Below are 23,204 nucleotides of genomic sequence, written 5' to 3' on the forward strand. Positions count from 1 at the left end.
CCCTATCTACATGAAGGATCATATATGAAATAGATAAGATCATAGTCAAAGGTAGAACTTCTAGTTGAAAAGATTATTTATTACAAATATACAGAAATATATTGTTAGAACATTGTTTGAATGGCCAAATATACATTACTTAATTATAGTCATGATATTTTATAAAATTAAAAATTTCAAAGTTAAAATGAATACATTAAAATAGAAGCACGATATATTTCTTTAAATCAATAAGGAATATTTTCTATATCAGCAATATAATAACTATCTGAAAGACACACATTGGGGGGGGAGGCACATTTAAAAAATAAAATATGAGGGGCAGCTAAGGTGGCACAGTGAATAGAGCACTGGCCCTGAAGTCAGGAGTACCTGAGTTCAAATCTGACCTCAGACAATAATTACCTAGCTGTGTGGCCTTGGACAAGCCACTTAATCTCATTTGCCTTGCAAAAACCTAAAAAAATAAAATAACATAAATATAATAAAACAAAAAATAAAATAAAATGTGAATAACCAAGAAATAAATTACCTCCCGATACAATGGTACTTTCACCAGGATGCTGGGTCCATACTTCATGGGTTTCTATTTCATCAGTCTGAACATCTCTTTCAACACTATCTTCATTATACTGAACATATGCCTTAAATGCAAAAATATGCTACAATTATTTTAAAGATTATGGCAATTCCTTATTATTTCACATAGTTAGTGTGGATTCTCCCTGAGCAGATAACCTCTGGGACTGTTGTCCCAAAACCATCCACTGCCTGATTTTTTAGCATTCTGGTGATGAATCTTCCCAAATTTCACCAGACCATTCTTCAAAGAAAAGACACACATACACAGACCCATGTTAGAAGACTTTACAACAAAGAAGGAACCATCAGCTTTCTACTAGACTATGTCTTGGTTTTCAAAGACTCATGATGAGAACTTCCCAGTCTCAAATCTTTACCATCCTCAGTACCCTTCCTCTGGACAATCAATTTTTTTCTAACTCTAATTCTAGTCAATCAATTTCCTCCCTTATGTGGCAATAGCTCAGGAAACGATATTCTAGCTGTAATCTGTCTAAGACAAAGTATTACAGTATTATTGAATCCACAGTCCAGGACTGCATCTCTTCATGCATACTAACATTGTCTTGGCTCCCATAACATTCTGATGCCTCAAAGTTCAACTCCTAGATATTTTTCAGAAAGGCTAGAATCCAAGGCACACCTGATCCATTCTGTATTTCTGAAGTTTATTTTTAGAGCATAACTAAGACTTTGTATTTATCTACATCAAATTTCACCCTTTTTATTTGTGTGTGTGTGTGTGTGTGTATAAATATATATAGTCATGCTTAGTTCTAGTCATGGGGTGGTAGAGAAGGGAAAAAAACAGTGCACAGTGGAGAACAAAAGAAAATCTACAAGGAAGCAAAGAAAAGATGGACAATTCTGAACATAATGCATAGCATTTATTATACAGGCTTTCTTGAAATGAAATTTATTGCTTTATATTATGAATCCTCTCATGTTTTGCAACATACGTGAAAAGTTTTTTTTCTTATTTTGTATTTTAGATTTTGGTCAAAGAGTGACTGTCATTTAATTGTATTTAATGTTAAGTGACTACTTTTTACAAGGCACCAATCTCACGAAAATGCTTTAGCAACTGTTTTACCTAAAACAAAATGTGTCTTTTTTTGTTGTTCTACGAAGTATGTCCCTTAACAAAGCTCTCATTTTAACAGTTTATAAAAAACAAGATTCAGTTTAAGGTTCAAGAAAAAAAAAAAAGAAAAGTGAATACTTACTTTCTTAAGATCAAACACCAGGATGATAATTGCTAATGTGTTACAGTTCCTAGACTTATTTCAATTCATCCTGTAAGTATGCATGATTGTAATTTTATAAGATTGGTGTCTTGCAAAGAATAGTCATTTAACGTTAAAAAATAATTAAATAAGTTACTCTTTGACCAAAATCCCATACTTTGTAGTGGCATGAAGGCAATACTGGCTTCTCAAATGCTACAGCATGAAAGCAGTAAATCTGGCAAATTCTAACAAAAAGGGCTCCACTGCGGTCCCTGAAATGGACTGACACAAAGCATCTGTCACCCAAAGACTCAGCTGATTCAAGTTTTCATAATCAAGAGGCCAGCTACCAGACAGAGCAGCTCACAAATAACCACCTAGGAAGGTATGTGTGGTTATCAATATTCTCCTGGGGAGGAAGTACCCATGGGGACGTAATCATATCTACATTAAAATTTAAAGATAAATTAGAGACTCTGGTTGATACAAGAGAGAAAAAAAAGCCATAAGGCATAATTTTTGCCCTCATATAGCATATAAACTAATCAAGGAGAGGAGAAACACACACACACACACACACACACACACACACACACACAGACACGGTAACTGAAAAAAGGAAAATCATTAAAGATATTAAAGGTAAACTATAGAGTTAGACATGGCCTCTGAAGGAGTGATAAGGGAGCTAGCTGCCCAAGGTAAGCTTCCATAGAGGACTTAGAATGGATCAGAATAAATGAGAGAGAAGTAGAAAGGAAAAGAAGGGCATTGGAGGGAGAATGACATGACCATGTCACATATGGAATACAGGGAAAAAAACTGATCTGTCTCAAGCTAAAGATGATGCTAAGAAGTGGGAGATGTGGTCAGCAAGGTAGAGGGAGCCCCAATGGTGGATGCCCTTCAATTATATTCAGGTACACAGTTGTGAAGTATAAAGCCCTTTGAGATCCTTAGGATAGGAGGTGCACTGCAGCGTACACACAGGGGGAAAAAAGCAATGGGCTGGAAGTAAGCTCCCAGTGCCACTTATTATTTATACAACCTCAGACAAGTCATTTCAGTTCTCTGGGTCTCCATTTCTTTAACTATAAAATTAGAGATTTAAGAGTATAAAATAGCTAAAATCCATTTCAGCTCTAAGTCTATGATTTTGTGAAATAAGTTTATCTGTGTTTTACCTTAAACGAGCTCTAGAAGGAAAAAAACCCAGTACAACAAAAGGGGAAACAATTGCATTGATTTTAATAATAGAATGCCATGAAAAGACAGGGACCTAGAACCCTCTCAACTCAGTATTTCTAGATGATAAAATGATTCCAGAGGGAGCGGCATCAAAAGATCCTAGAAAGGCAAAGGAGGGAGTGAATACTTTGTAGAGGAATAAAGTCAAAAAAGGGAGGCATCAAAAGCCAAATTGAGAAAAACAGGAAATAAGCCACTATGACTGGAATGTAGGATGCAAGAAATGAATCTGAAAAGTTGAAAGGGTTGAGAATTCAAGGCTGAGGAATTTGTTTTATCCTACAGGTAACAGGGAGTAACTGAAGATTCTTAGGGACTGACATGGTGAAACTTGACCTTTAGGAAGATTACACTGGCAGCCATATGGCCAATGAACGGGAGAAGGGAGAGATCAGAAAGAGGAAAACCAATCAGAAGGCCACTACAAGGGTCCGGGAAAGAGACAATTAAGATCTGAGAAAAGGTACTGATGATGTGAATAAAGAGGAAAGGTCAGATATATAAAATGTTATATCAAAACTCAGCTAAATCAGATAACTAATGCATATGAATTTAAAGACATAAGATAAATCATACAAGATAAAATAATAATAGTAAACCACATCAAGCTTTAAGGTTTACAAGAAACTTTCCTCACAACAATCCTTTGAAGTAGAAGGCACAAGCATTATTATCTCCATTTTATGGATGAAGATCCTTAGACTCTGAGAGGTTCACTTTGATAAGTCCAAACTCCCAATGGTTGATGTGGGATTCAAATCCAATTCTCTTCAGTAAGAACTGTAACATATACTATTACACTGTTGCCTCTATGACCCATTAGTCACTGAAAAGCATGATTTCTAATGAAGAAATATTTGTGAAAAACATGATAGTAGCTTTCTACTCAAACTCTTATGGACCTATCATTCATGAAGGGTTTTAAAACACTTCTTAAAAATTTTTGACTTCTTGAGGTTGAGTTTTGTAGGTGTGATAACTGACAAAAGAAATACTTCCTTTTAGTTTCTCAAATCTTCAAGCTTTAAAAAAGAATCACTCCTTATTCCAGCTTTTATGGTCTGTCAAAATGAGGCAAATTTGTTTTTAATTCATCTATTATTTTAATTTTGCCTTTTAATTTCATAAGCCATGGACTTAGAAATACATGACATGTTGGCAAACAACTGGTTAACACAAGGGAATATTATTTTCAAAATAACAGCTTTATGTCACTGACTGAAAAATGACTGAACAAACTGCAAATATTATTATAAACTAAAAAATGACAAATATGAAGAATTAAGTAAAACATGAAAGATAGGTATGAAATAAGAAAAGCAGAACCAGTGGTGTCATAGATGTAATAACTATTAAAACTCTCTCCTTATTCTCACCTAACAGAATGCTTCATATCCTTCAGGAAACAGCTCAAGCACCACATTTATGTGTACACATATGTTTGTGTGTACATGTATGTATGTATGTATGTACTTTTATAGGTACGTGTCATCTCCTTAAGAGAAAGGAGAGGTTGTTTTTTTTTTATTTTTTTGGCCTTTGAATCCCCAGGGTCTACCCAGCCCAGTGCATGACACAGTCCTTAATAACTGTTGATTGATAGTTTGGTGGGTTGTTTAAGTACACTAAGAAGAAGAGGAATTTAAAATAACTGTAAAAATCAAGATAACATTCCAAAAAAAGAGAGGAAACAAACTTTTATCTTCTGAGCTAATGGAGGGCAGAATGCTGCAGATATTAACAGACATGATTAATATAGTGGTCTTTTTTGAAGAATTCTTTCTTTGCTACAATGAGGAAAAGGGGGAAATGGAGAATACTCATTCAGAAATTATTGTAAATTTCTGAAACAAAAGGCATAAATAAAGAGTATATTTAAAAAATTATGCACTCACCTGCTTAGTATTTCTTTTACCAAAGTTTCTTATATACATATCATACTCATTTACTGGTGGCAGGTCCAAGAGAGAAAAACTAAATGAAAAATCCAAGTCAATCAGTCGAAGTAACTTTGCACTGCGTGTCCTTTAAAATGAATTAGATAACACAAAATTAAGTATTCATGATCCTTTAATATTTTCCTTAATATTTCTATACCTCAACCACTTAGAAGATATGGAATTACCCTAATATCTCAAATACTGCTCATCATTTTATTCACCTCATCTCCCTACTGAATTTTCCACATTTGTTATTCCAAATCTTTCACATACTTCACAATCCTATGCATACCTCTCTTACTCTCATCAGATAAGTTAACACTTTATTGAGGAGATAAGACCATCTGGAGAAAATTTTCTCAATTTCTTCCACCTTCATCTAAAAACTTCTGTGAATCTTCTTTTGGCTTCTTCCTTTGCTGTCTCAGAATAATTGTTCCTCCTTCCCAAGGCTAAACTTTCCATTCATATTCTTTATCACAGCTTTTCCAACCTTGGAACCTTAGTTCTACCAATAATCTAGCCCCTTCTCTTGTATCTTCAATTTCCCTCTACTTGTTCTTCATCCTTTGGTCAAAAATATAATCATATCTCCCCTCTCTTAAAAAAAAAGAGAGAAAGCCTTTCCTTGATTTAATACCCCTAGAGATTATTGCCTCATTTCTCACCTTCCTTTCACTAAAAAACTTTTTTTTTTAATTGGGTATTTTATTTTTCCTGGTTACATAAAAAACTATTTTTAACATCCATTTTAAAAACTCTGAGTTCCAAATTCTCTCTCTTCCTCACCTCCCACCTCCAGTCTCACTTGAGAAGGCAAGGAATTTGGTATAAGTTGTACAGTTGTAGTCCTGCGAAATATTTCCATACTAGTCATGTTATGAAAAAAATATAGGGGCGGCTAGGTGGCACAGTGGATAGAGCACTGGCCCTGGAGTCAGGAGTACCGGAGGTCAAAACCAACCTCAGACACTTAATAAGTACTTAGCTGTGTGACCTTGGACAAGCCACTTAACCCCATTGACATGCAAAAAAAAAAAAAAAGAAAGAAAATATAGACCAAAAAACTCAAGAAAAACAAAGAAAAAACAAACTAGATAATTTTGACTACACTAAATCGAAAATCTTTTGCACAAACAAAATCACTCTAACCAAGATCAAAAGAAATGTAGCAAATTGGGAAACAAGTTTTACAACTAGTGTTTTTACAAAGGACTAATTTGTAAAATATATAAAGAACTGAATCAAATTTATAAAAAAAAAGCCATACTCCAATTGATAAATAATCAAAGGATATGTAAAGGCAATTTTCAGACAAGGAAATCAAAGCTATCTACAATCATATGAAAAATTACTGCAATAATCAATGACAATTTTAGGGAATTTATGATGGAGAATACGATCTGTATCCAGAGAAAGAATGGTGGAATTTAAAAAAAAGGACCAAGTGAAGACCAAAGATCATTACTTTCAATTTTTAAAAAGTCATCTTATGTATTATATAAATTTGCTATGTCTAATATTTTCTTTTTTTCTTTAATATTTATTCTCATTTTGTACAATGTTTTTTACACAATAAAATATTCTTGTTTAATAGTAAACAAAATACCCCCTCCCAAAAAAAATATAGACTCACTTGAGCGAAAGTAAAGAGAGAGAAAAAAAATTTAAATTTGAATTTAAAAAAAATAATAGTAATAATTGTAGGTATGGCCAGGTGGCACAGTGGATGGAGCAACAGCTCTAGAGCCAGGAGCACCCAAACCCATATCTGGCCTCATTCACCCAACAATCACCCAGCTGTGTGACATGCAAGCCACCCCAACCCCACTGCCCTGCAAAAACCAAAAAAAGAAAAAAGAGGACCCAAAATAAAATAAAATAGTAATAATAGCAAGGGTGGCTGGGTGGTGGACAGAGCACTGGCCCTTGAGCCAGGAGCACCTGGGTCTGAATCTGGCCTCAGACACCCAACGATCACCCTGCTATGCAGCCCCCAGGCAGGCCACCCAGCCCCATTTGCCCTGCACCCCCCCAAAAAAAAATAACAATAAAAAATGTGCTTCAAGTCTGTGTTCCAACACCACCAACTCTGTCGTGACTCTGGTTGCGGGTGGATCACATTCTTTATGGTAAGTCCATCACAAAAGTTACTTCCATATTTTTCCACCATTGCCATTGCTGATCACGACTCCCTTTCATATTTCTCCACTACCATGTACTATATTTTATCTCTCCCTTCACTCTGACTCTGCTGTAGGGTAGCTCAGTGGCACAGCAGACAGATCCCTGGCCCTGGGGCCAAGAGGCCCCAAGCTCCCATACCACCCCTTAGGCCCAGAATCCACCTGGCCCTATGGTGCCAGACAAGCCATCCAATCCCAACCCCTTGCAAGAAGTAAAAAAGAAAATGTGTTAAATCTGACCACTCTCCCCCCATGGTCCATCCTCTCCTCCTTTATTCACATACCCACCCCTTCCCCCTGTTCCCCCTCCTTCTTACTCCAGATGTCTATACCCCATTGAGTATATATGCTGTTTCCTCTCCTAGCCATCTCTGATGAGAGTGAAGATTCCCTCATTCCCCCTTGCCTTCCCCGCTTCCATTCCATTGCAATAGCTCATTGTAATAAAGAAAAATCTTATTACAAGAAGTAACTTGGCCTATTCCCCCCCCTCTCCTTTTTCCTTCTCTCCTTACATTTCCCTTTTTTCTACTGACTCCATTTTTATACCATATTTTATCTTCAAATTCAACTTTCTCCTGTGCTTCATCTATAAAAGCTCCTTCTACCTGCTCTGTTGAGAAGGTTCATATGAGTATTATCAGTGTCATTTTTCTATATAGGAATACATGCAGTTCATCATCATTAAATCCCTCATATTTTTCCCCTTCTCCTCCAATCGCTATGCTTCACCTGAGTCCTGTATTGGAAGATAAAACCTTCTGTTCAGCTCTGGCCATTCCAACAGGAACATCTGAAATTCCCCTGATTCATTGAAAGTCCATCTTTTTCCCTATAAGAGGACATTCAGCCTTGCTGCATTCTAAGCTCTTTTGCCTTCTGGTATATTATATTCCAAGCCCTACGAGCTTTTAATGTAGTTGCCTCTAAGTCCTGTGAGATCCTGATTGCAGCTCCATGGTATTTGAATTGTGTCCTTCTGGCTGCATGTAATATTTTCTCTTTGACTTGGGTGTTCTGGAACTTGGCTATAATATTCCTAGGGGTTGGTTTTTTGGGATGCCTTTCTCGGGGCGGGGGGGGGGGGAATCTGTGGATTTGCTCCATTTCTATTTTGCCCTCTGCTTCTAGGATATCAGGGCAATTTTCCTGTAGTAATTCTTTGAAAATGATGTCAAGGTTCTTTTCCTGATCATGACTTTCAGGTATTCCAATAATTTTTAAATTATCTTTCCTAAGTCTGTTTTCCATATCAGTTGTTTTTTCAATGAGATAGTTCACATTTTCTTCTAATTTTTCATTCTTTTGGTTTGGAAGTATTGAGTCTCAATTTTTCATAAATTCATCAATCTCCCTGAGTTCTATTCTTTGTCTGAAGGATGTGTTTTCCTCAGAGAGTTTTCTTATCTCTTTTTCCATCTGGCCAATTCTGCTTTTTTAAAGCATTCTTCTCAATAACTTTTTGAACTGTTTTATCCATTTGACCTGAGCTGGTTTTTAGCATGCTATTTTCTTCAGCATTTTGGGGGGATTTCCTTGACTAAGCTGCTGACTTCATTTTCTTGTTTTTTGACTGCATCTCTCTCATTTCCTTTCCCAGTTTTTCTTCTAACTCCCTCATTTGATTTTCCAAAGTCTTTTTTGAGCTCTGTCATAGCCTGAGCCCAATTTCTATTTTTCTTGAAGTCTTTAGATGCAGGAGCTTGTGCTTCCTCATCTTCAGACTGAGTGTTTTGATCCTTCTTGGGCTCACAGGCAAAATATTTCCCAATGGTGTTCCTTTTGTTTCTCTGCTTGCTCATTTTCCCAGCCTAAGCCTGTTTTGGGGTGCTTCCTGAGCTATTGGGATACTCCCACAAGGGTCTCAGTGTATGAGGCTCTGTCCTCCCTCCTGCTCTGTGAATGACCATATGCGCCCCGCTCTGCCATGGGGCTGAGGTAGGGGGGACCCTGCTGTTCTATGGGGGGGCCTAGACTGGGATCAGGATCTGAATGTGGTCAGAGCCCCAGAGTCCTGTTCCAGGGGTAGAGCTCCCCAGTCTCTCTTCACTCCCATCCCTAGGTTCAGTGGGCTCATGCCCTGGGGGCTCCTGCTTACCCACTCGGCCTGCTTCTGTTTCCTGGATCTGGACTGCCTTGGCTACACTGCTTGCTGTGTGCCCTGAGGGCTGGGCTTCACGCGCTCACTCTGGCAGAGGTCCCCCAGCTATTCCCCCAATTTGTGCCCGGTGCTCCCCAGGGCGTAGCTCAGGAAACTCCCCCTGCTGCTGTGAGCTATGGCTCCCAGTGCCTGGGGATCCCAGGGCCTGGGGCTGCCTCCAGGACACTGAAGTTCTTTGGCTCTGGCGGGCCACCCCTCTGACAGGCCGCCCCTCCAACCCCAGGGAGCAGAGTCTTTCTGCTCTTTTCCAGGTTACCTTGAGTAGAAGAATTGCCTCACTGGGTCCCTCTGTGGGTTCTGTCGAAAATTTAGTTAGAGTCCTTAGTTTAGAAGTTTTATGAGAAAGCGCCTAAGACAGGATCCTCTCTTGTAGCCATCTATCTTGGCTCCGCCCTATGTCTAATATTTTCCTCCTTTAGGATTTGGTTTTTTTCTCTCAACACATTTCAATTTTGATATATGCATATCATGGAAACAAATGTAAAGACTATCCAATTGCCTCTGTTGGGGGGAGGGGAGAGGGAAGGGAGGGAGAAGGAAAAAAATTATAAAATTCAAAACCTTTCAAAAATGATAGGAAAACAAATAGAATATTCAGTCACTATCATTTCTCTCTCTATAAATGGATAGCATTTTCCCAAGTCTTCAGCGTTATCTGGAATCATTGTATTGATGAGAACAGCTATGTCATCCACCGCTGATCATCTTACAAAATTGCTATTAGCTCATGTAAGTCCTTCCAAGTTTTTCTGACAGCATCTTGTTCATCATTTTTTATAACACGATTGTATTCTATCATACCACAATTTGTTTATCCCATTTCCCCAACTGATGAGCATTCCCACAATTTCTAATTCTTTGTCACCAGAAAAGATCTGTTACAAATATTCTTACACATATAGGTCCTTTTTCTTTTTGTTTTTTATCTTTTGGGATCCAGATATAGTAATGATATTGATAGATTAAAGGCTATACATGATTTTATATCACTTTAAGCATAATTCCAAATTGCTCTACAGAATGAGTGAATCAGTTCACAACTACACCAACAATATATTAATATCTTATTTTCCCCCACATTCCCTCCTAACATTTTCATTTTCCTTTTTTGTCTTATTATCCAATCTAATAGATCCCCTCAGAATTAGTTTAATTTGTACTTCCCCAATAAATAATAAGAGCATTTTTTTCTTATGGCTATGGATGGCTTTATTATTTCATCTGAAATTCATATATTTTGATCATTTATCAATTGGGGAATTATTCTTATTTTTATAAATTTGACATAGTTCACAGTTATTATTGCTTACCATATTTCACTCTTCACTCCCCATTTATTCTCTCTCCTTTCACCCTGCCCCTCTGATCAAAAATATTTTGCTTCTGACTTCTCTCCTACAGTCTGTCCTCTTTTATTATTCATCCTTTTATCCCCTCCCCTACTTTCTTATAGGATGATAGATTTCTGTACCCAACTGTGTATGTTATTATTATTATTCCCTCTGAGCCAATTGTGATGAGAGTAAGGTTCACTATTTTTCTTCGCCTCCACCCTTCTTCCCCTCCACTGAAAAAGCTTTGTCTTGATTATTTAATGAGATGATTTACCCCCCCATTCTACCTATGCCTTTCCATTTATCCCAGTACATTCCTCTCACATCCCTTAATTTTATTTCTTTAGATATTATATCTTCATATTCAACTCATACCTATGCCCTGACTATATATACAACTTTTCCAAACTCCTGTAATTATGAGAAAGTTCTTATGAGCTATCAGTATCATCTTACCATTTAGGAATGTGAACAGTTTAACTTTATTAAGTCCCTTACAATTTTTCTTTCCTATTTACAATTATATGCTTCTCTTGAGTCTTGCATTTGCAAGTCATTATTTCTATTCTGTGCTTTAGGGCAGCTAGGTGGCTCAGTGGATAGAGTACTGGCCCTGGAGTCAGGAGTACCTGAGTTCAAATCAGGCCTCAGACACTTAATAATTACCTAGCTGTGTGGCCCTGGGCAAGCCACTTAACCCCATTACCTTGCAAAACCTTTAAAAAAAAAGTGCTTTATTGTGTTCTATTTCATTGAATACCCATTTTCCCCCAAAATGATTATATTCTGTTTTGGAAGTCATAATCCAAGCTTTATTAACTTCCAAAATATCATATTGCAAGTCCTCTAATCCTTTAATGTAGAAGGTTCTAAATCTTGAGTTATTTGACTGTAGTTCCATGATATTTGAATTTTTTCCTGGTTGCTTTTGATATTTTCTCCTTGACATGGGAACTCTGGTATTTAGCAGATATCCCTGGTATTTTTCAATTTGGGATCTCTTTCAGGAGTTGATTGGTAGATTCTTTCCATTTCTAGTTTACCCTCTGGTTCTAGAATATCAGAGCTGTTTAATGTGACAATTTCATGAAAGATGATGGCTAGTAGTAATTAGGTGTCTGAGGCCAAATTTGAATTTGGGTCCTCCTGACTCCAGGGCCAGTGCTCTGCACCACCCAGCTGCCCCACGATGACCTTTTTTAATATCAATGTTGGGGGGGCTAGGTGGCACAGTGGATAGAGCACTGGCCTTGGAGTCAAGAGTACCTGAGTTCAAATCCAGCCTCAGACACTTAATAACTACCTGGCCGTGTGGCCTTGGGCAAGCAACTTAACCTCATTGCCTTGCAAAAAAAAAAAAATCCTTAATATCAATGTTAGAGCAATGAAATAATACAATGAATTGTAGGATTATAAATGAATAAAAGGCAATGAGGTACAGGATTGAGTGAGTAGAGGAAAAGGATGGGAGAAATTTCAAAGTTATTGTTGAATTGCAAAGGGAGCAAATAGCTTCCAACAACTGATGGAAAAAGAAGATGGGCTGCTTGTCAAGGGCAAAGGATAATAGCTGAAACCAGTGTTCCTCTGCTAACAGAAGCTGAAAGCCACCAACCAGCTTGTTGAGTGAACACGCTTGTAAATGTGTTAAGAGAGAAGATGGGAAGAGTTGTAGGCATTGTTGTAGAGAATTTCCAGATTTATGGAATTGCAGACATTTGAATTTTTAAAAATTTTTAAAAATTGTATTTAGTCTCCCCTTATAGAACTTAAATAAGGATTGTTTTACATGAGTGTAACTTCTAAGTCTAGCACAATACTGACAGATGATAAATGGCACAGCGGAAGGGGTAGATTAAAAGGGTTTAGATTCTAGTCTTTAGTTTTCTTATCTATAAAATGAGGTTTGAATTCATTAATTTCTTAATTTTCTAACCATGCTATAAATATTTTAACACCTGACTCAAAGACAAATATCCCTTTGGATAATCAGAAAAACAATAAAATGTTTATTCAAATAAAAAGAGAGATGATGGCTAGATAGACTTCCTTATCATGGCTTTCAGGTAGTCCAATAATTTTTAAATTAACTCTCCTCCAAAGGGCAACAAAAATGTGCATACCCTTTGATCCAGCAATACCACTACTGGGTCTATACCCTGAAGAGATGATGAAAAAGGGTAAAAACATCACCTGTACAAAAATATTCATAGCAGCCCTTTTTGTGGTGGCAAAGAATTGGAAATCAAGTAAATGTCCTTCAGTTGGGGAATGGTTTAGCAAATTGTGGTATATGTATGTCATGGAACACTATTGTTCTATTAGAAACCAGGAGGGATGGGAATTCAGGGAAGCCTGGAGGGATTTGCATGAACTGATGCTGAGTGAGATGAGCAGAACCAGAAAAACACTGTACACCCTAATAGCAACATGGGAGTGATGATCAACCTTGATGGACTTGCTCATTCCATCAGTACAACAATCAGGGACAATTTTGAGCTGTCTGCAATGGAGAATACCATCTGTATCCAGATAAAGAACCATGGACATTGAACAAAGTTCAAGGGCTATTCCTTTTAGAAAAAAAACATATATCTTATTGTCTGATCTTGTTATCATTTATACTTTTTTGTTTCTTCCTTAAGGATATGATTTCTCTCTCATCACACTCAATTTGGATCAATGTACAACATGCAAACAAAGTAAAGACTGACAGATTGCTTTCTGGGGGGGGGAGGGAAGTAAGATTTGGGAGAAAAATTGTAAAACTCAAAATAAATAAAATCTTTAACAAGAAAAAAGGGGGAAAAATTAACTCTCCTCGATCTATTTTCTAGGTCAATTGTTCTTCCAATGAGATATTTCACATTGTCTTCTAGTTTTTCATTCTTTTTGGTTTTGTTTCTTAATTTCTCATAAAATATTTAGCTTCCTTTTTTGCTCAATTCTAATTTTTAAAGGATTACTTTCTTCAGTGAGCTTTTGTATCTCCTTTTCCATTTGGTCAATTCCGCTTTATAAGGCATTTTTGTCCTCATTGGCTTTTTGTTAACTCTTTTAACATTTGGTCTTTACAGTTTTTAAGGTATTTTTTCCAGCATTTTTTTGTGTCTCCTTTACCAAGCTGTGGACTCATTTTCCATTATTTACTTGCATCAAACTCTCATTTCTCTTCCCAATTTTTGCTCTGCCTATCTTACTTTATTTTCAAAATTCTTTGAGCTGTTCCATGGCTTAAGACCAATTCAGTTTTCTTAGAGCTTTTAGATGTAGGAATTTTACTTTTTTATCTTCTGAGTTTGTTTTGATCTTCCATAGGACCATAGTAACTTTATATAGTCATATTTTTCTTCTATTTGCTCATTTTCCCACCTAATTCTTGACTTTTAACTCTGCTAGGTTCTACTTCCTTGGGTAGAGGGTGTGCACTGTCTCAAATGTCACGAATTTTGTGCAGCTGTTTTCAGAGATACTTCTAGGGACCTGTAAGCTTTCAGTTCTTCCAAGGTGGTATTATCTAAGGAGATGTCCTTACTGTTCTCCTGTCCTGTGCTCTGGACTTTGGGTGACCAAAAGCATTCTTTACTGACCTGGAATTTATGTGAAGGGCGCCCCTCCACTGTGGCCACACAGTGGTATGCTAGTGTTCCTCCTTGCCCTGGGACTACCACCCAGGACTGCAACCTAGATCTCAGCATGGGCAAAGCCAAGAGTCCTGCTTCAGGCCTAGCAAAGAGACCCCTTTAATCTCCTTAATTTCTCTTAAATTGAGAGCTCTGGAAGCAGCTTCTGCTAATGACAATTCAGTGGCTCCCAAGGTCTACTGCTGATTGCTGAGGCTGGGTCTGCAGAGGGCTGACCTGAGATGGAGTATGCTCCTCTGACTACTGACCTTTGTGATTAAAGATCATGACCTTAAATAATTGATGGCATGGCGTGGCATTATGTTGAATAAAGTGAGGAGAATGCTATGCAAAGAAACTCTTCTCACTGAATCTTCCAGAATTGTCTAATCTTGTGACCTGTCAGTAGAGGAAACAGGAGTACTGGTTGATGGTTCTTGATCAGCACTCATTGGCATGTATTAGCTTTAGAATTACCACAGTTATCCAAGTGGGAGGGAATAAGTGGCCAAAGGAAGCATAATTGATTTAATGACCCATTCATATTTTCACTGTACTGGCCAAATGTACTTTAGACATGTATCATCAATTAAACTCTAATCTCACCTGGGTGTGACAGACCTTTCCTGATGACCTTCCAAGCTGTCTTTGGCATCTGTGGGCTGAGAAATCTATGATTCAGCAACAGACCTTTCCTGCTGAACTTCTAAGTTGTCTAGGGCTGGAAAATTGTTTCACTTTATCTTTGAGGGGGTTCTACTGCTCTAGAATTTATTTACAGTCATTACTTAAAGAATTTTGGAGTCCCTGCCTTTACTCTGCCATCTTGGCTCTGCTTCCCCCACTAATAAACATTTATAAGAACTATCCATGTTGCTCCCTTGGCATCCAGTGACTCCTTAACCCCTTTTGACCTGACTTCTGCTCAGTCCTCCTACTGAATCTACTCTCCAAAGTTATCGATGGTTCCTAATCAGAAAAAAAAAAAAAAAAAAACAGGCCTCAATTTCCTTGATCTCCCAGCAACATTGAACATGTTCTCTCTTCTCTTGGAGCACTTCAAAGATAGAAGTTTGGAACAGAAGGAATCTTAAATATCATATAGTCCAGGCCTTTCATAGTTACATTGAATAAATTGAGGTCCAAAGATGTTAAAAATCTTACCCAAATTCATACTGCTAGTTAGTGGCATGATTAGAACTAAAAGAACTCAGTTCTTTCACACTACCCCATGTAACCACAAATTTTCTCTCCCTAAATGTGGACATTTCCCAAGGTTTAATCCTCAACGTTTCTCAATTCTTATTTAGCTCCCTCCTACCCCATGATTTCAACTTTTGTGATAGTGACTCCCAAATGTATTCCCACATATATTTCCAATCTCTCACTAGATAGCCAGGTTCCTATTTCCAGTTGTCTGATGGATAGTTCTACACATGTGTACTGCCAAGCATTTGGCACAGAGTCCTCTCACACAAGTGTTTATGACTAAAAGCAAAATCATCTTGCTGCTACCTCCCCTAACACCCTCACGTAAGAAACCAGTTCCTCCCCCTGATTTCTTTATTTCTAAAAATTTTATTGACCATTTTCCTAGTTACAAAATCTCATAATCATTGAGTCATCTTTGGGTCCTTAGTCTCTCCTTTCTTTCATCTATTAATTCTTCCTTGGAAATGTCTCTTCCTTTTCATTCCCATGACCACCATCCTAACACAGGTCCTTACTTACCTTAACCTGGAACTACGTCAACAGTCTCTTAGCTAGTCTGCCTGCTTCCAGCCTTTCCCCCTCCAATCCAATGCTGCATTCCACTCCCTATGGGAAACCAGGAAACCACAGAGAGGAGGATGTACCAGTGGCAGTGGTTGGGATATCTACTAGGTAATGTTTTGAGATCTCCTGAGAGATCCCAAACTATTGGTGGGGCCTTGGAGCAATGATAACATTTCATTAATATATCATAATATCACTTTTTTTGCATTTGACTTGGAATTAAAGAAGCTTAATAATTCCACTATAGAAATTATATTTCTTTATAATATTATTATATACCTTACACATACCCTCTTATTATGTTTTATTTTTTTCAAGAAGATGGAATTTTTAAATAAATTTTAACACATATAATCAACAAAAGGAATAACATGAAAATAAACTCATTTTAGCTCTTTTTTATAATCCCAAATATAAGCCTGCCTCATAAAGAAAATACTTTAGCTATTTTTCAATTCTCCTGAGAAGAGGAAGGTGTGGATATTCATTCCAATTTACTCTTACATCATAAGACGTATTGCATGCTTATATAAATATGTGTGTATGCACATGCATGTATATGGACATACATACATACCCAATACGTATGTATTCATATATAAATGTATAAAAAAACTGAGCACAAGGGGCTAGAGTTTCTTCAGATTCCTGAACCTGAATCATCATGGACAACAGAGTGGTAGGAAAACCATACTCAACCGAATCAAGGCCACATTCTTGTTGAGGATCCGTTCAATGCCATGAATGATCCTTTCACTTACCAGAACAAAGTAAGTCCTTTTGTTAATGTTAGATGGATGAATAAATGCCATATTTAATTTCTATCTCACACCTGAGGTACCATCCTGAGCAGAGGGTCTATGGGCACACAAATACTAGCTGATTTTAACCCTTAGGTCTAATTTGGATGCTATAAGAAAGATAGTGGTTTGTTTCCTGATTACTTAAGATGATCAGGTAGAATGGAACATTTTGGTTAAAAACAGGTATTTTGTAAAAAGTCACTTATCACAATGAGAGCCAAACTATTTTGTTATCACATTTGCCAAATCATATTTTCCTGTTTGACTAAGAATTCTTTGGAAACATGCTTTTTTTTTTTTAGGAATGGTACTATGAAGAGACTTAGGTGGTGAGAAAAAAAAACTTATTTTAGAGAAGCTTCCTAACATCATCCATATTCTCATATTGAAACACCTCAACAAGAGTCAGATAATTTTCATTTTATGCATGTTCCTTTGAATATTCAGCTTCAAAAGGCACTCTAACACCAAGAGATGGAAAAAATCATACTTTAACACAGTATAATTCATATTTGAAAAATAATGATTTTATACAACATGTAACACATACTATATATCAGATTATTAGTACTAAGTGATTATCAAAAATATAAAAATGATTAATTGAATTTTGGCAAAAAAAGTCATAATGGCACAAATTTATTAAGACCACCTACCGTTGCTTAAGGGCATGATTCCGACAATTTTGTCGCTGTGAAGCTGCAGCAAAGTCCATAAATATTCCACAGAGGGAGCCTCTAGAAGGGGATTCTTTTGCTTCTGCATGAAAACAGAAATTGATTTAGTGAAGTTTTCTATTAAAAATGAAAATGGACTTGGCATAGAATGAATTATTAGCACCTCTAACCATTATACTTAATAGGGCATTAGTTTAACAAAAACAAGTAATAATAAAAGGATCTGTGCCATCATCTACTATTTTTATAAATTTTGGTCTTTGAGATATTTTTCAATATATAAGCATTTATTTAGCACTATACCAGGCATCTCTGCAAGGAAAAAAAAGAGAAATACAAATCACAGTCCCTGTAGGAGTTTACAACCTAACTGAGGAATCCAATCACACATATTTTAAATAACAATAGAATAGAAAAAAGCATAAAATAATATGGAAATAACCATACATGCTGAAATGTCTGTTTTTTTTTATAAAATCTCTCAGACTGTCTCAAGTTATTAACTAGTGTCTAGGCACCCTGAAATTTCAGTATTTAATATATGTTCTTATAAAATCACTTGTGAAATCAATTAGACCAATTTTCACACTGAACTCTTTTAAATAAAAATGTTTTTCTTAGTATACAGTTAGTTTTTAAAGTAGAAGGAAAACATAATGCCTTCTTAAGTTTTAAATATATAATTCAGACTATTGATACTAAAATGGTATCATATTTAAATATAATGAATCAACATTACAAAAAATATCTTATGGTACTTAATTGTCTGCTATTAAACTATGGTATTTACAGGAAAATACACAACTATTCTCAGCAATCTGAAGTATATACTTTAATGTTATAGAAGTATATACCATATAATCACTGGAATTTGTTTTGATGATGACATGGTCCTACTGGAGATCACTAAATTTGGATGTTTCCAAGCAAAAAAGGGCACTTTGATCAAATTATGAGGGCCAGCAAAAGTCAATAAATATTAGAAACTAATATAGCTAATAAAACCATCTTTTGCTTAACAGAAATCCTTTAACAGTATTCCAAAATTAAGGAATTCACTAATTCTATAATATAGTATATATCCTAATTTAACCACATCTGTGGGCTCCTTCCCATACTTATTTTATTCCTGCTCTTGCTGCTACAGTACACTATATCTTGACATACCATCTGTGCTGTAGCTAAACAATGAGCAACACTTCAGCCAACTCAATAAAAGATGCTATCAGCCATCAGATAAATCACTGAATGCAATCTATTTATGCACTGATCACTGTTTGGTCAGTTGCTAGACAACTATATATAAAGCATTATATAAATGTCTACTATTGTCATTATTATTAATATATAAATGGTGATCAACCTACTTGGCATGTGGAATCAAAAGATTATCAGAATTTATTCTAAATGAAATTTTTAAGGGAATCATGTTTTACAGACACATTCACTCAAACTAGGAAACACCAAAGTCAGAATCCAGAGTCTCAGTTGTTAAGTGAGGGAATGAACACTTGTAATTCTTAACTTCATGGGTTCATCTTCTTTATGCAAAAATAGGCTAACACAATGTATGAGTACAACCAAGGAAAAATGGGGGGGGGGAGAAGTCAGCAAGTTCAGGTGAAAGATTAAAAAAAAACAGTAATAAACATACATATGCCTGAACATATATATATAATATAAATCTTTCAATCAAGTCAAAATTTTAAGACAGTGCAGTTTGTGAAAAACAGATAAATTCATAAAACAAAGAGAATGCTACTCTGTATACTTCTTTTATACTTCCTATTTGATTAAAACAATATAAAAATGGGGTTCAAGCAATTATATTCTCAGAATTCCTGGAACTTTAATATGCTTTCACATTCTTTAATTTTATCCTACAACTTGCTTGGAGCATTATTCTAAAATTTTGAGTGTAATGGGCTATAATGTTTTCTTTTTTGTTTTGTTTTGTTTTGTTTTTAAGTTTTTACAAGGCAAATGTGGTTAAGTGGCTTGCCCAAGACCACACAGCCAGGCAATTATTAAGTGTCTGAGGCCGGATTTGAACTCAGGTACTCCTGACTCCAGGGCCGGTGCTCTAGCCACTGCGCCACCTAGCCACCCTTATAATGTTTTCTTAACAAAAGTCAGTGGGAAAATAGGATTCATTTAGAAATCTCTCTAATACACTTTGTTGAAATGTATCTAACTCCATAAATTTGGCAAATCCTAATTATATTTAATACTATGCTACCCCCTACAACATTTCTGAATTCCAAATGCTATTATGACCAATTAAATTCCTGGCTTCCTCAACACATAGTCAATAAGGAAACTCAGAGGAAGAGGCAATTCAAAGAAAGAGCTACAGTTGGGGTGGCTAGGTGGCGCAGTGGCTAGAGCACCGGCCCTGGAGTCAGGAGTACCTGAGTTCAAATCCGACCTCAGACACTTAATAATTACCTATCCGTGTGGCCTTGGGCAAGCCACTTAACCCCACTGCCTTGCAAAAACCTAAAAAAAAAAAAAAAAAATTAAAATACAATCTAATATAATTACTTTGTAATTCTTGGCTTCTGACTTACAAGTGCTCTGGACTCAGAGACAGTATCATTCTTAATAATTAATTTCTTGAGAACTTAGTATATGATTAATTATGGTAGGCAATCATGAATCCATAAAAGTCATTTTCACCAAAAAGAAATTTATCTTGAGATGTGAATTGAGCAATATGCATTGTTACCTAAAGAGTTTAAAATAATTTTTAAACAGTAACATGGGGGTGATGTTCAACCTTGATGGACTCACTCATTCCATCAGTGCAACATTCAGGGACAATTTGGGGCTGTCTGCAATGGAGAATACCATCTGTATCCAGATAAAGAGCCGTGGAGTTTGAACAAAGTTCAAGGACTATTAACTTTAATTTAGGAAAAAAAATATATCTTATTGTCTGATCTTGCTATCTCTAAGATTTTTTTTGTTTCTTCCTTAAGGATATGATTTCTCTCTCATCACACTCAATTTGGATCAATGTACAACATGGAAACAAAGTTAAAACTGACAGATTGCTTTCTGTAGGGGGTGGGGGAGGGAATTAAGATTGCGGGGGAAATTGTAAAACTCAAAAACTCAAATAAAATCTTTAATAAAAAAATAATAATTTAAAAAATATAATTTACATGTACTTGTATACCTGGTCTTGGTTCTTTTTCAAATTCTGGTTGAAATTGCCTTTGAATTTGCTTTAAAGGAAATGTACCAATTCTTTCATTTTCTGCATTAATGGCCCTTTGGATTTCTTGAATCTCCATTTTCCTGGCTAGAGGAATTTCTTCATGCCTTTCCTTTATCTGTTCTTTAGCACTGTCGTTGTCATCATCATCGTTGTCATCATCACCATCATTATTACCACCTTCACCATCAAAATTATCAAAATCATCTTCATAGTCCTTCAAAAAATAAGAATTTTACTGATTGTCTCAAGGTTAGTTAAACCTAATTAAAGTTCAGCAATTTCAGAGATTTTTTTTTAAATTCAGGAACATTTGGATTTAAATCACCAAGGAGCAACTTCATTATGTTGGTGACCTTAAAATTAAATAATAAAATTTGTTAGAAATCCCTCAGAAATTACAATTTATTTGTGGGTATTTTAACATGAAATAAAAAAGAAATCACTCCTGCAGCTTTACTATTAAAAAGATTCCCTCACAAGAAGTTGTTAGTTTTTAAGTGATTTATGGACCAAAAACAATCTATAAAAACAGAAATTATACGTCAGTTTAGCATCATATTTTCATAAACTTTCTATGCTTTCATATATTTTGAATTATGCTAGGAACATTATATAGTGCATATCATACACATGTATATATATATGTGTGTGTGTGTGTGTGTGTGTGCATATGTGTGTGAACCCTGACATCAGAGAAACTATCCAATGTTGCAAATGCATATAAATATTTTTGAACAGAGAATAACAGAAAAGAAAACAAATTTTATAGTCTTTTGACTATTTTATACCATTAGGTTTAGTTAAAAATATGGTAAGGTATTTTTAGACAAAAAAGTACAGAAATAGTTCAATATAAAATATTAATAAATCATTAATAATTATATGTGATATTAATAATAAACATTAATATAAATTAAGAAATGTAATGCAAATAGGAAATTGCTATAATAAAATTACTGCTAAGAATCAAAGATTTAGCCTAAGAAAAAAGACAATTTTATAAGTACTTCAAAATCATCTTCATAATTGGGAACGTTGTCATCAGCACCATCATTTTCTAAATTAATGTCTTCTTTTTCAATATCCTAAAAAGGTCAAAAATTAAAACATAGAATTAACTGAAGTAAATAAAAACTGAAGACTTCATTTGAACATACTGAATGGGTTAAAATAATTTTGGTATTTATTTACTTTGACTAATGAATACTTCTTAATAATTTAGTAAATCAAAATTCAAGTAAGATGGAAAATAGTCAAACATTAATACTATTATCTATCAATATAAACAAGTGCAACATCTTTAAAATGTTCTACTTTACATACATATTTTTCTTAGCATCATAACTAAAGTTAATAATATTCCTTCCTAGTTTTTCATAATTTCCAGATTCCTGGCAGGTTTTCCCTATCTGCTCATGAATATTCTCATAAAAAAAGACTCTAATTTATACCTTTAATTGGCGCTCAGAATGAAAAAAAATTGGTAAATTTAGATAAATTTCAACCTCCATCTCAGTTGAATTTTTACAGATTCTGAGTTACTAGAATCTAAACTAGGAGTCTCAAAGAGTTTATTCTTGTCCTGCCTTAATGTAATTGGCTCATGGGAATAAACACAGCATTACTCTTTTATGTTCTTTTCCCCTCGATTTTGCTGAAATAAGAATTCTCTAAATATATAGACATTCCTTGCTAGAATCAAGACCAAACCAGTAAAACCAAATTGTTGTTCATCCATCATTTTCAAAGAGACATCATAGGAAATATCTTGACTTCTATTTGAATTGGATTTAAGGGAGGCAGAGTTCACAACCTGCCAACTTCACTCTCTTTTTCCAGAATCACTGATGTCCAGCAAGCAGGACAAAAGTCAAGTTGACGAGAAATGGCCCCAGATGTGGTGGATGACCTTTATTATATTTTCATCTCCTGACCAAGCTCTCAGTGCTCCACAGCACCTACCGTCATGGCCATTGGAACAAATTGTTTTCAACTGTCCATTCCTCCAGGAGAATCTTCACATGTTTGTGGAGTGAACTCACCAATGGGTTGGAGGTATAAGAGTACCTTCAAAGTGATTGAGTTCATCTCCCAAAATGATTTTACTGGGGCACAGTTACTGCACATGCTACAGTTTCTTAGAGCCAGAGGTGAGAATTAGGTGATGGTAAGCACCCAAGTGTTCAGAAAAGACTAGCATGTTCCGGAAACTATGCTAATGATTCTCAAAAGGAAAAAAAATGTAAAATACAACTATATGAAAGAATGCTCTAAAATCACTAAGGATAAGAGAATAAGATGATCCTCATCCTACTGATCCTAAAACCTGAAGAGAAAGCCATCTCTCATAAAAAAAAAAAAACCTGCCACTAAAAGCAAACCAAAGGAAAAGGAGAGAGATGTAGACTATTTCATCTTTGGT

At 35.7% G+C, this 23,204-nt stretch overlaps 1 protein-coding gene across 3 annotated transcripts in view; it reads right to left on the reverse strand.

The window, feature by feature from the left end:
* The window catches only part of DYNC2I1 (dynein 2 intermediate chain 1), a 123,733-nt gene that overhangs the window by 61,659 nt on the left and 38,870 nt on the right, over window positions 1–23,204 (reverse strand). For all 3 annotated transcript variants that reach the window (XM_074193242.1, XM_074193243.1, XM_074193241.1), the window contains 5 exons: window positions 21,790–21,867; window positions 20,741–20,996; window positions 17,539–17,641; window positions 4,955–5,084; window positions 533–644 (listed from right to left, as the gene is read on the reverse strand). In XM_074193242.1, the coding sequence (XP_074049343.1) occupies window positions 533–644; window positions 4,955–5,084; window positions 17,539–17,641; window positions 20,741–20,996; window positions 21,790–21,867 (679 nt within the window). The remainder of the gene's footprint in view (window positions 1–532; window positions 645–4,954; window positions 5,085–17,538; window positions 17,642–20,740; window positions 20,997–21,789; window positions 21,868–23,204) is intronic.

The sequence above is a fragment of the Macrotis lagotis genome, chromosome 7, assembly GCF_037893015.1.
Source record: "Macrotis lagotis isolate mMagLag1 chromosome 7, bilby.v1.9.chrom.fasta, whole genome shotgun sequence".
NCBI lineage: Eukaryota > Metazoa > Chordata > Mammalia > Peramelemorphia > Peramelidae > Macrotis > Macrotis lagotis.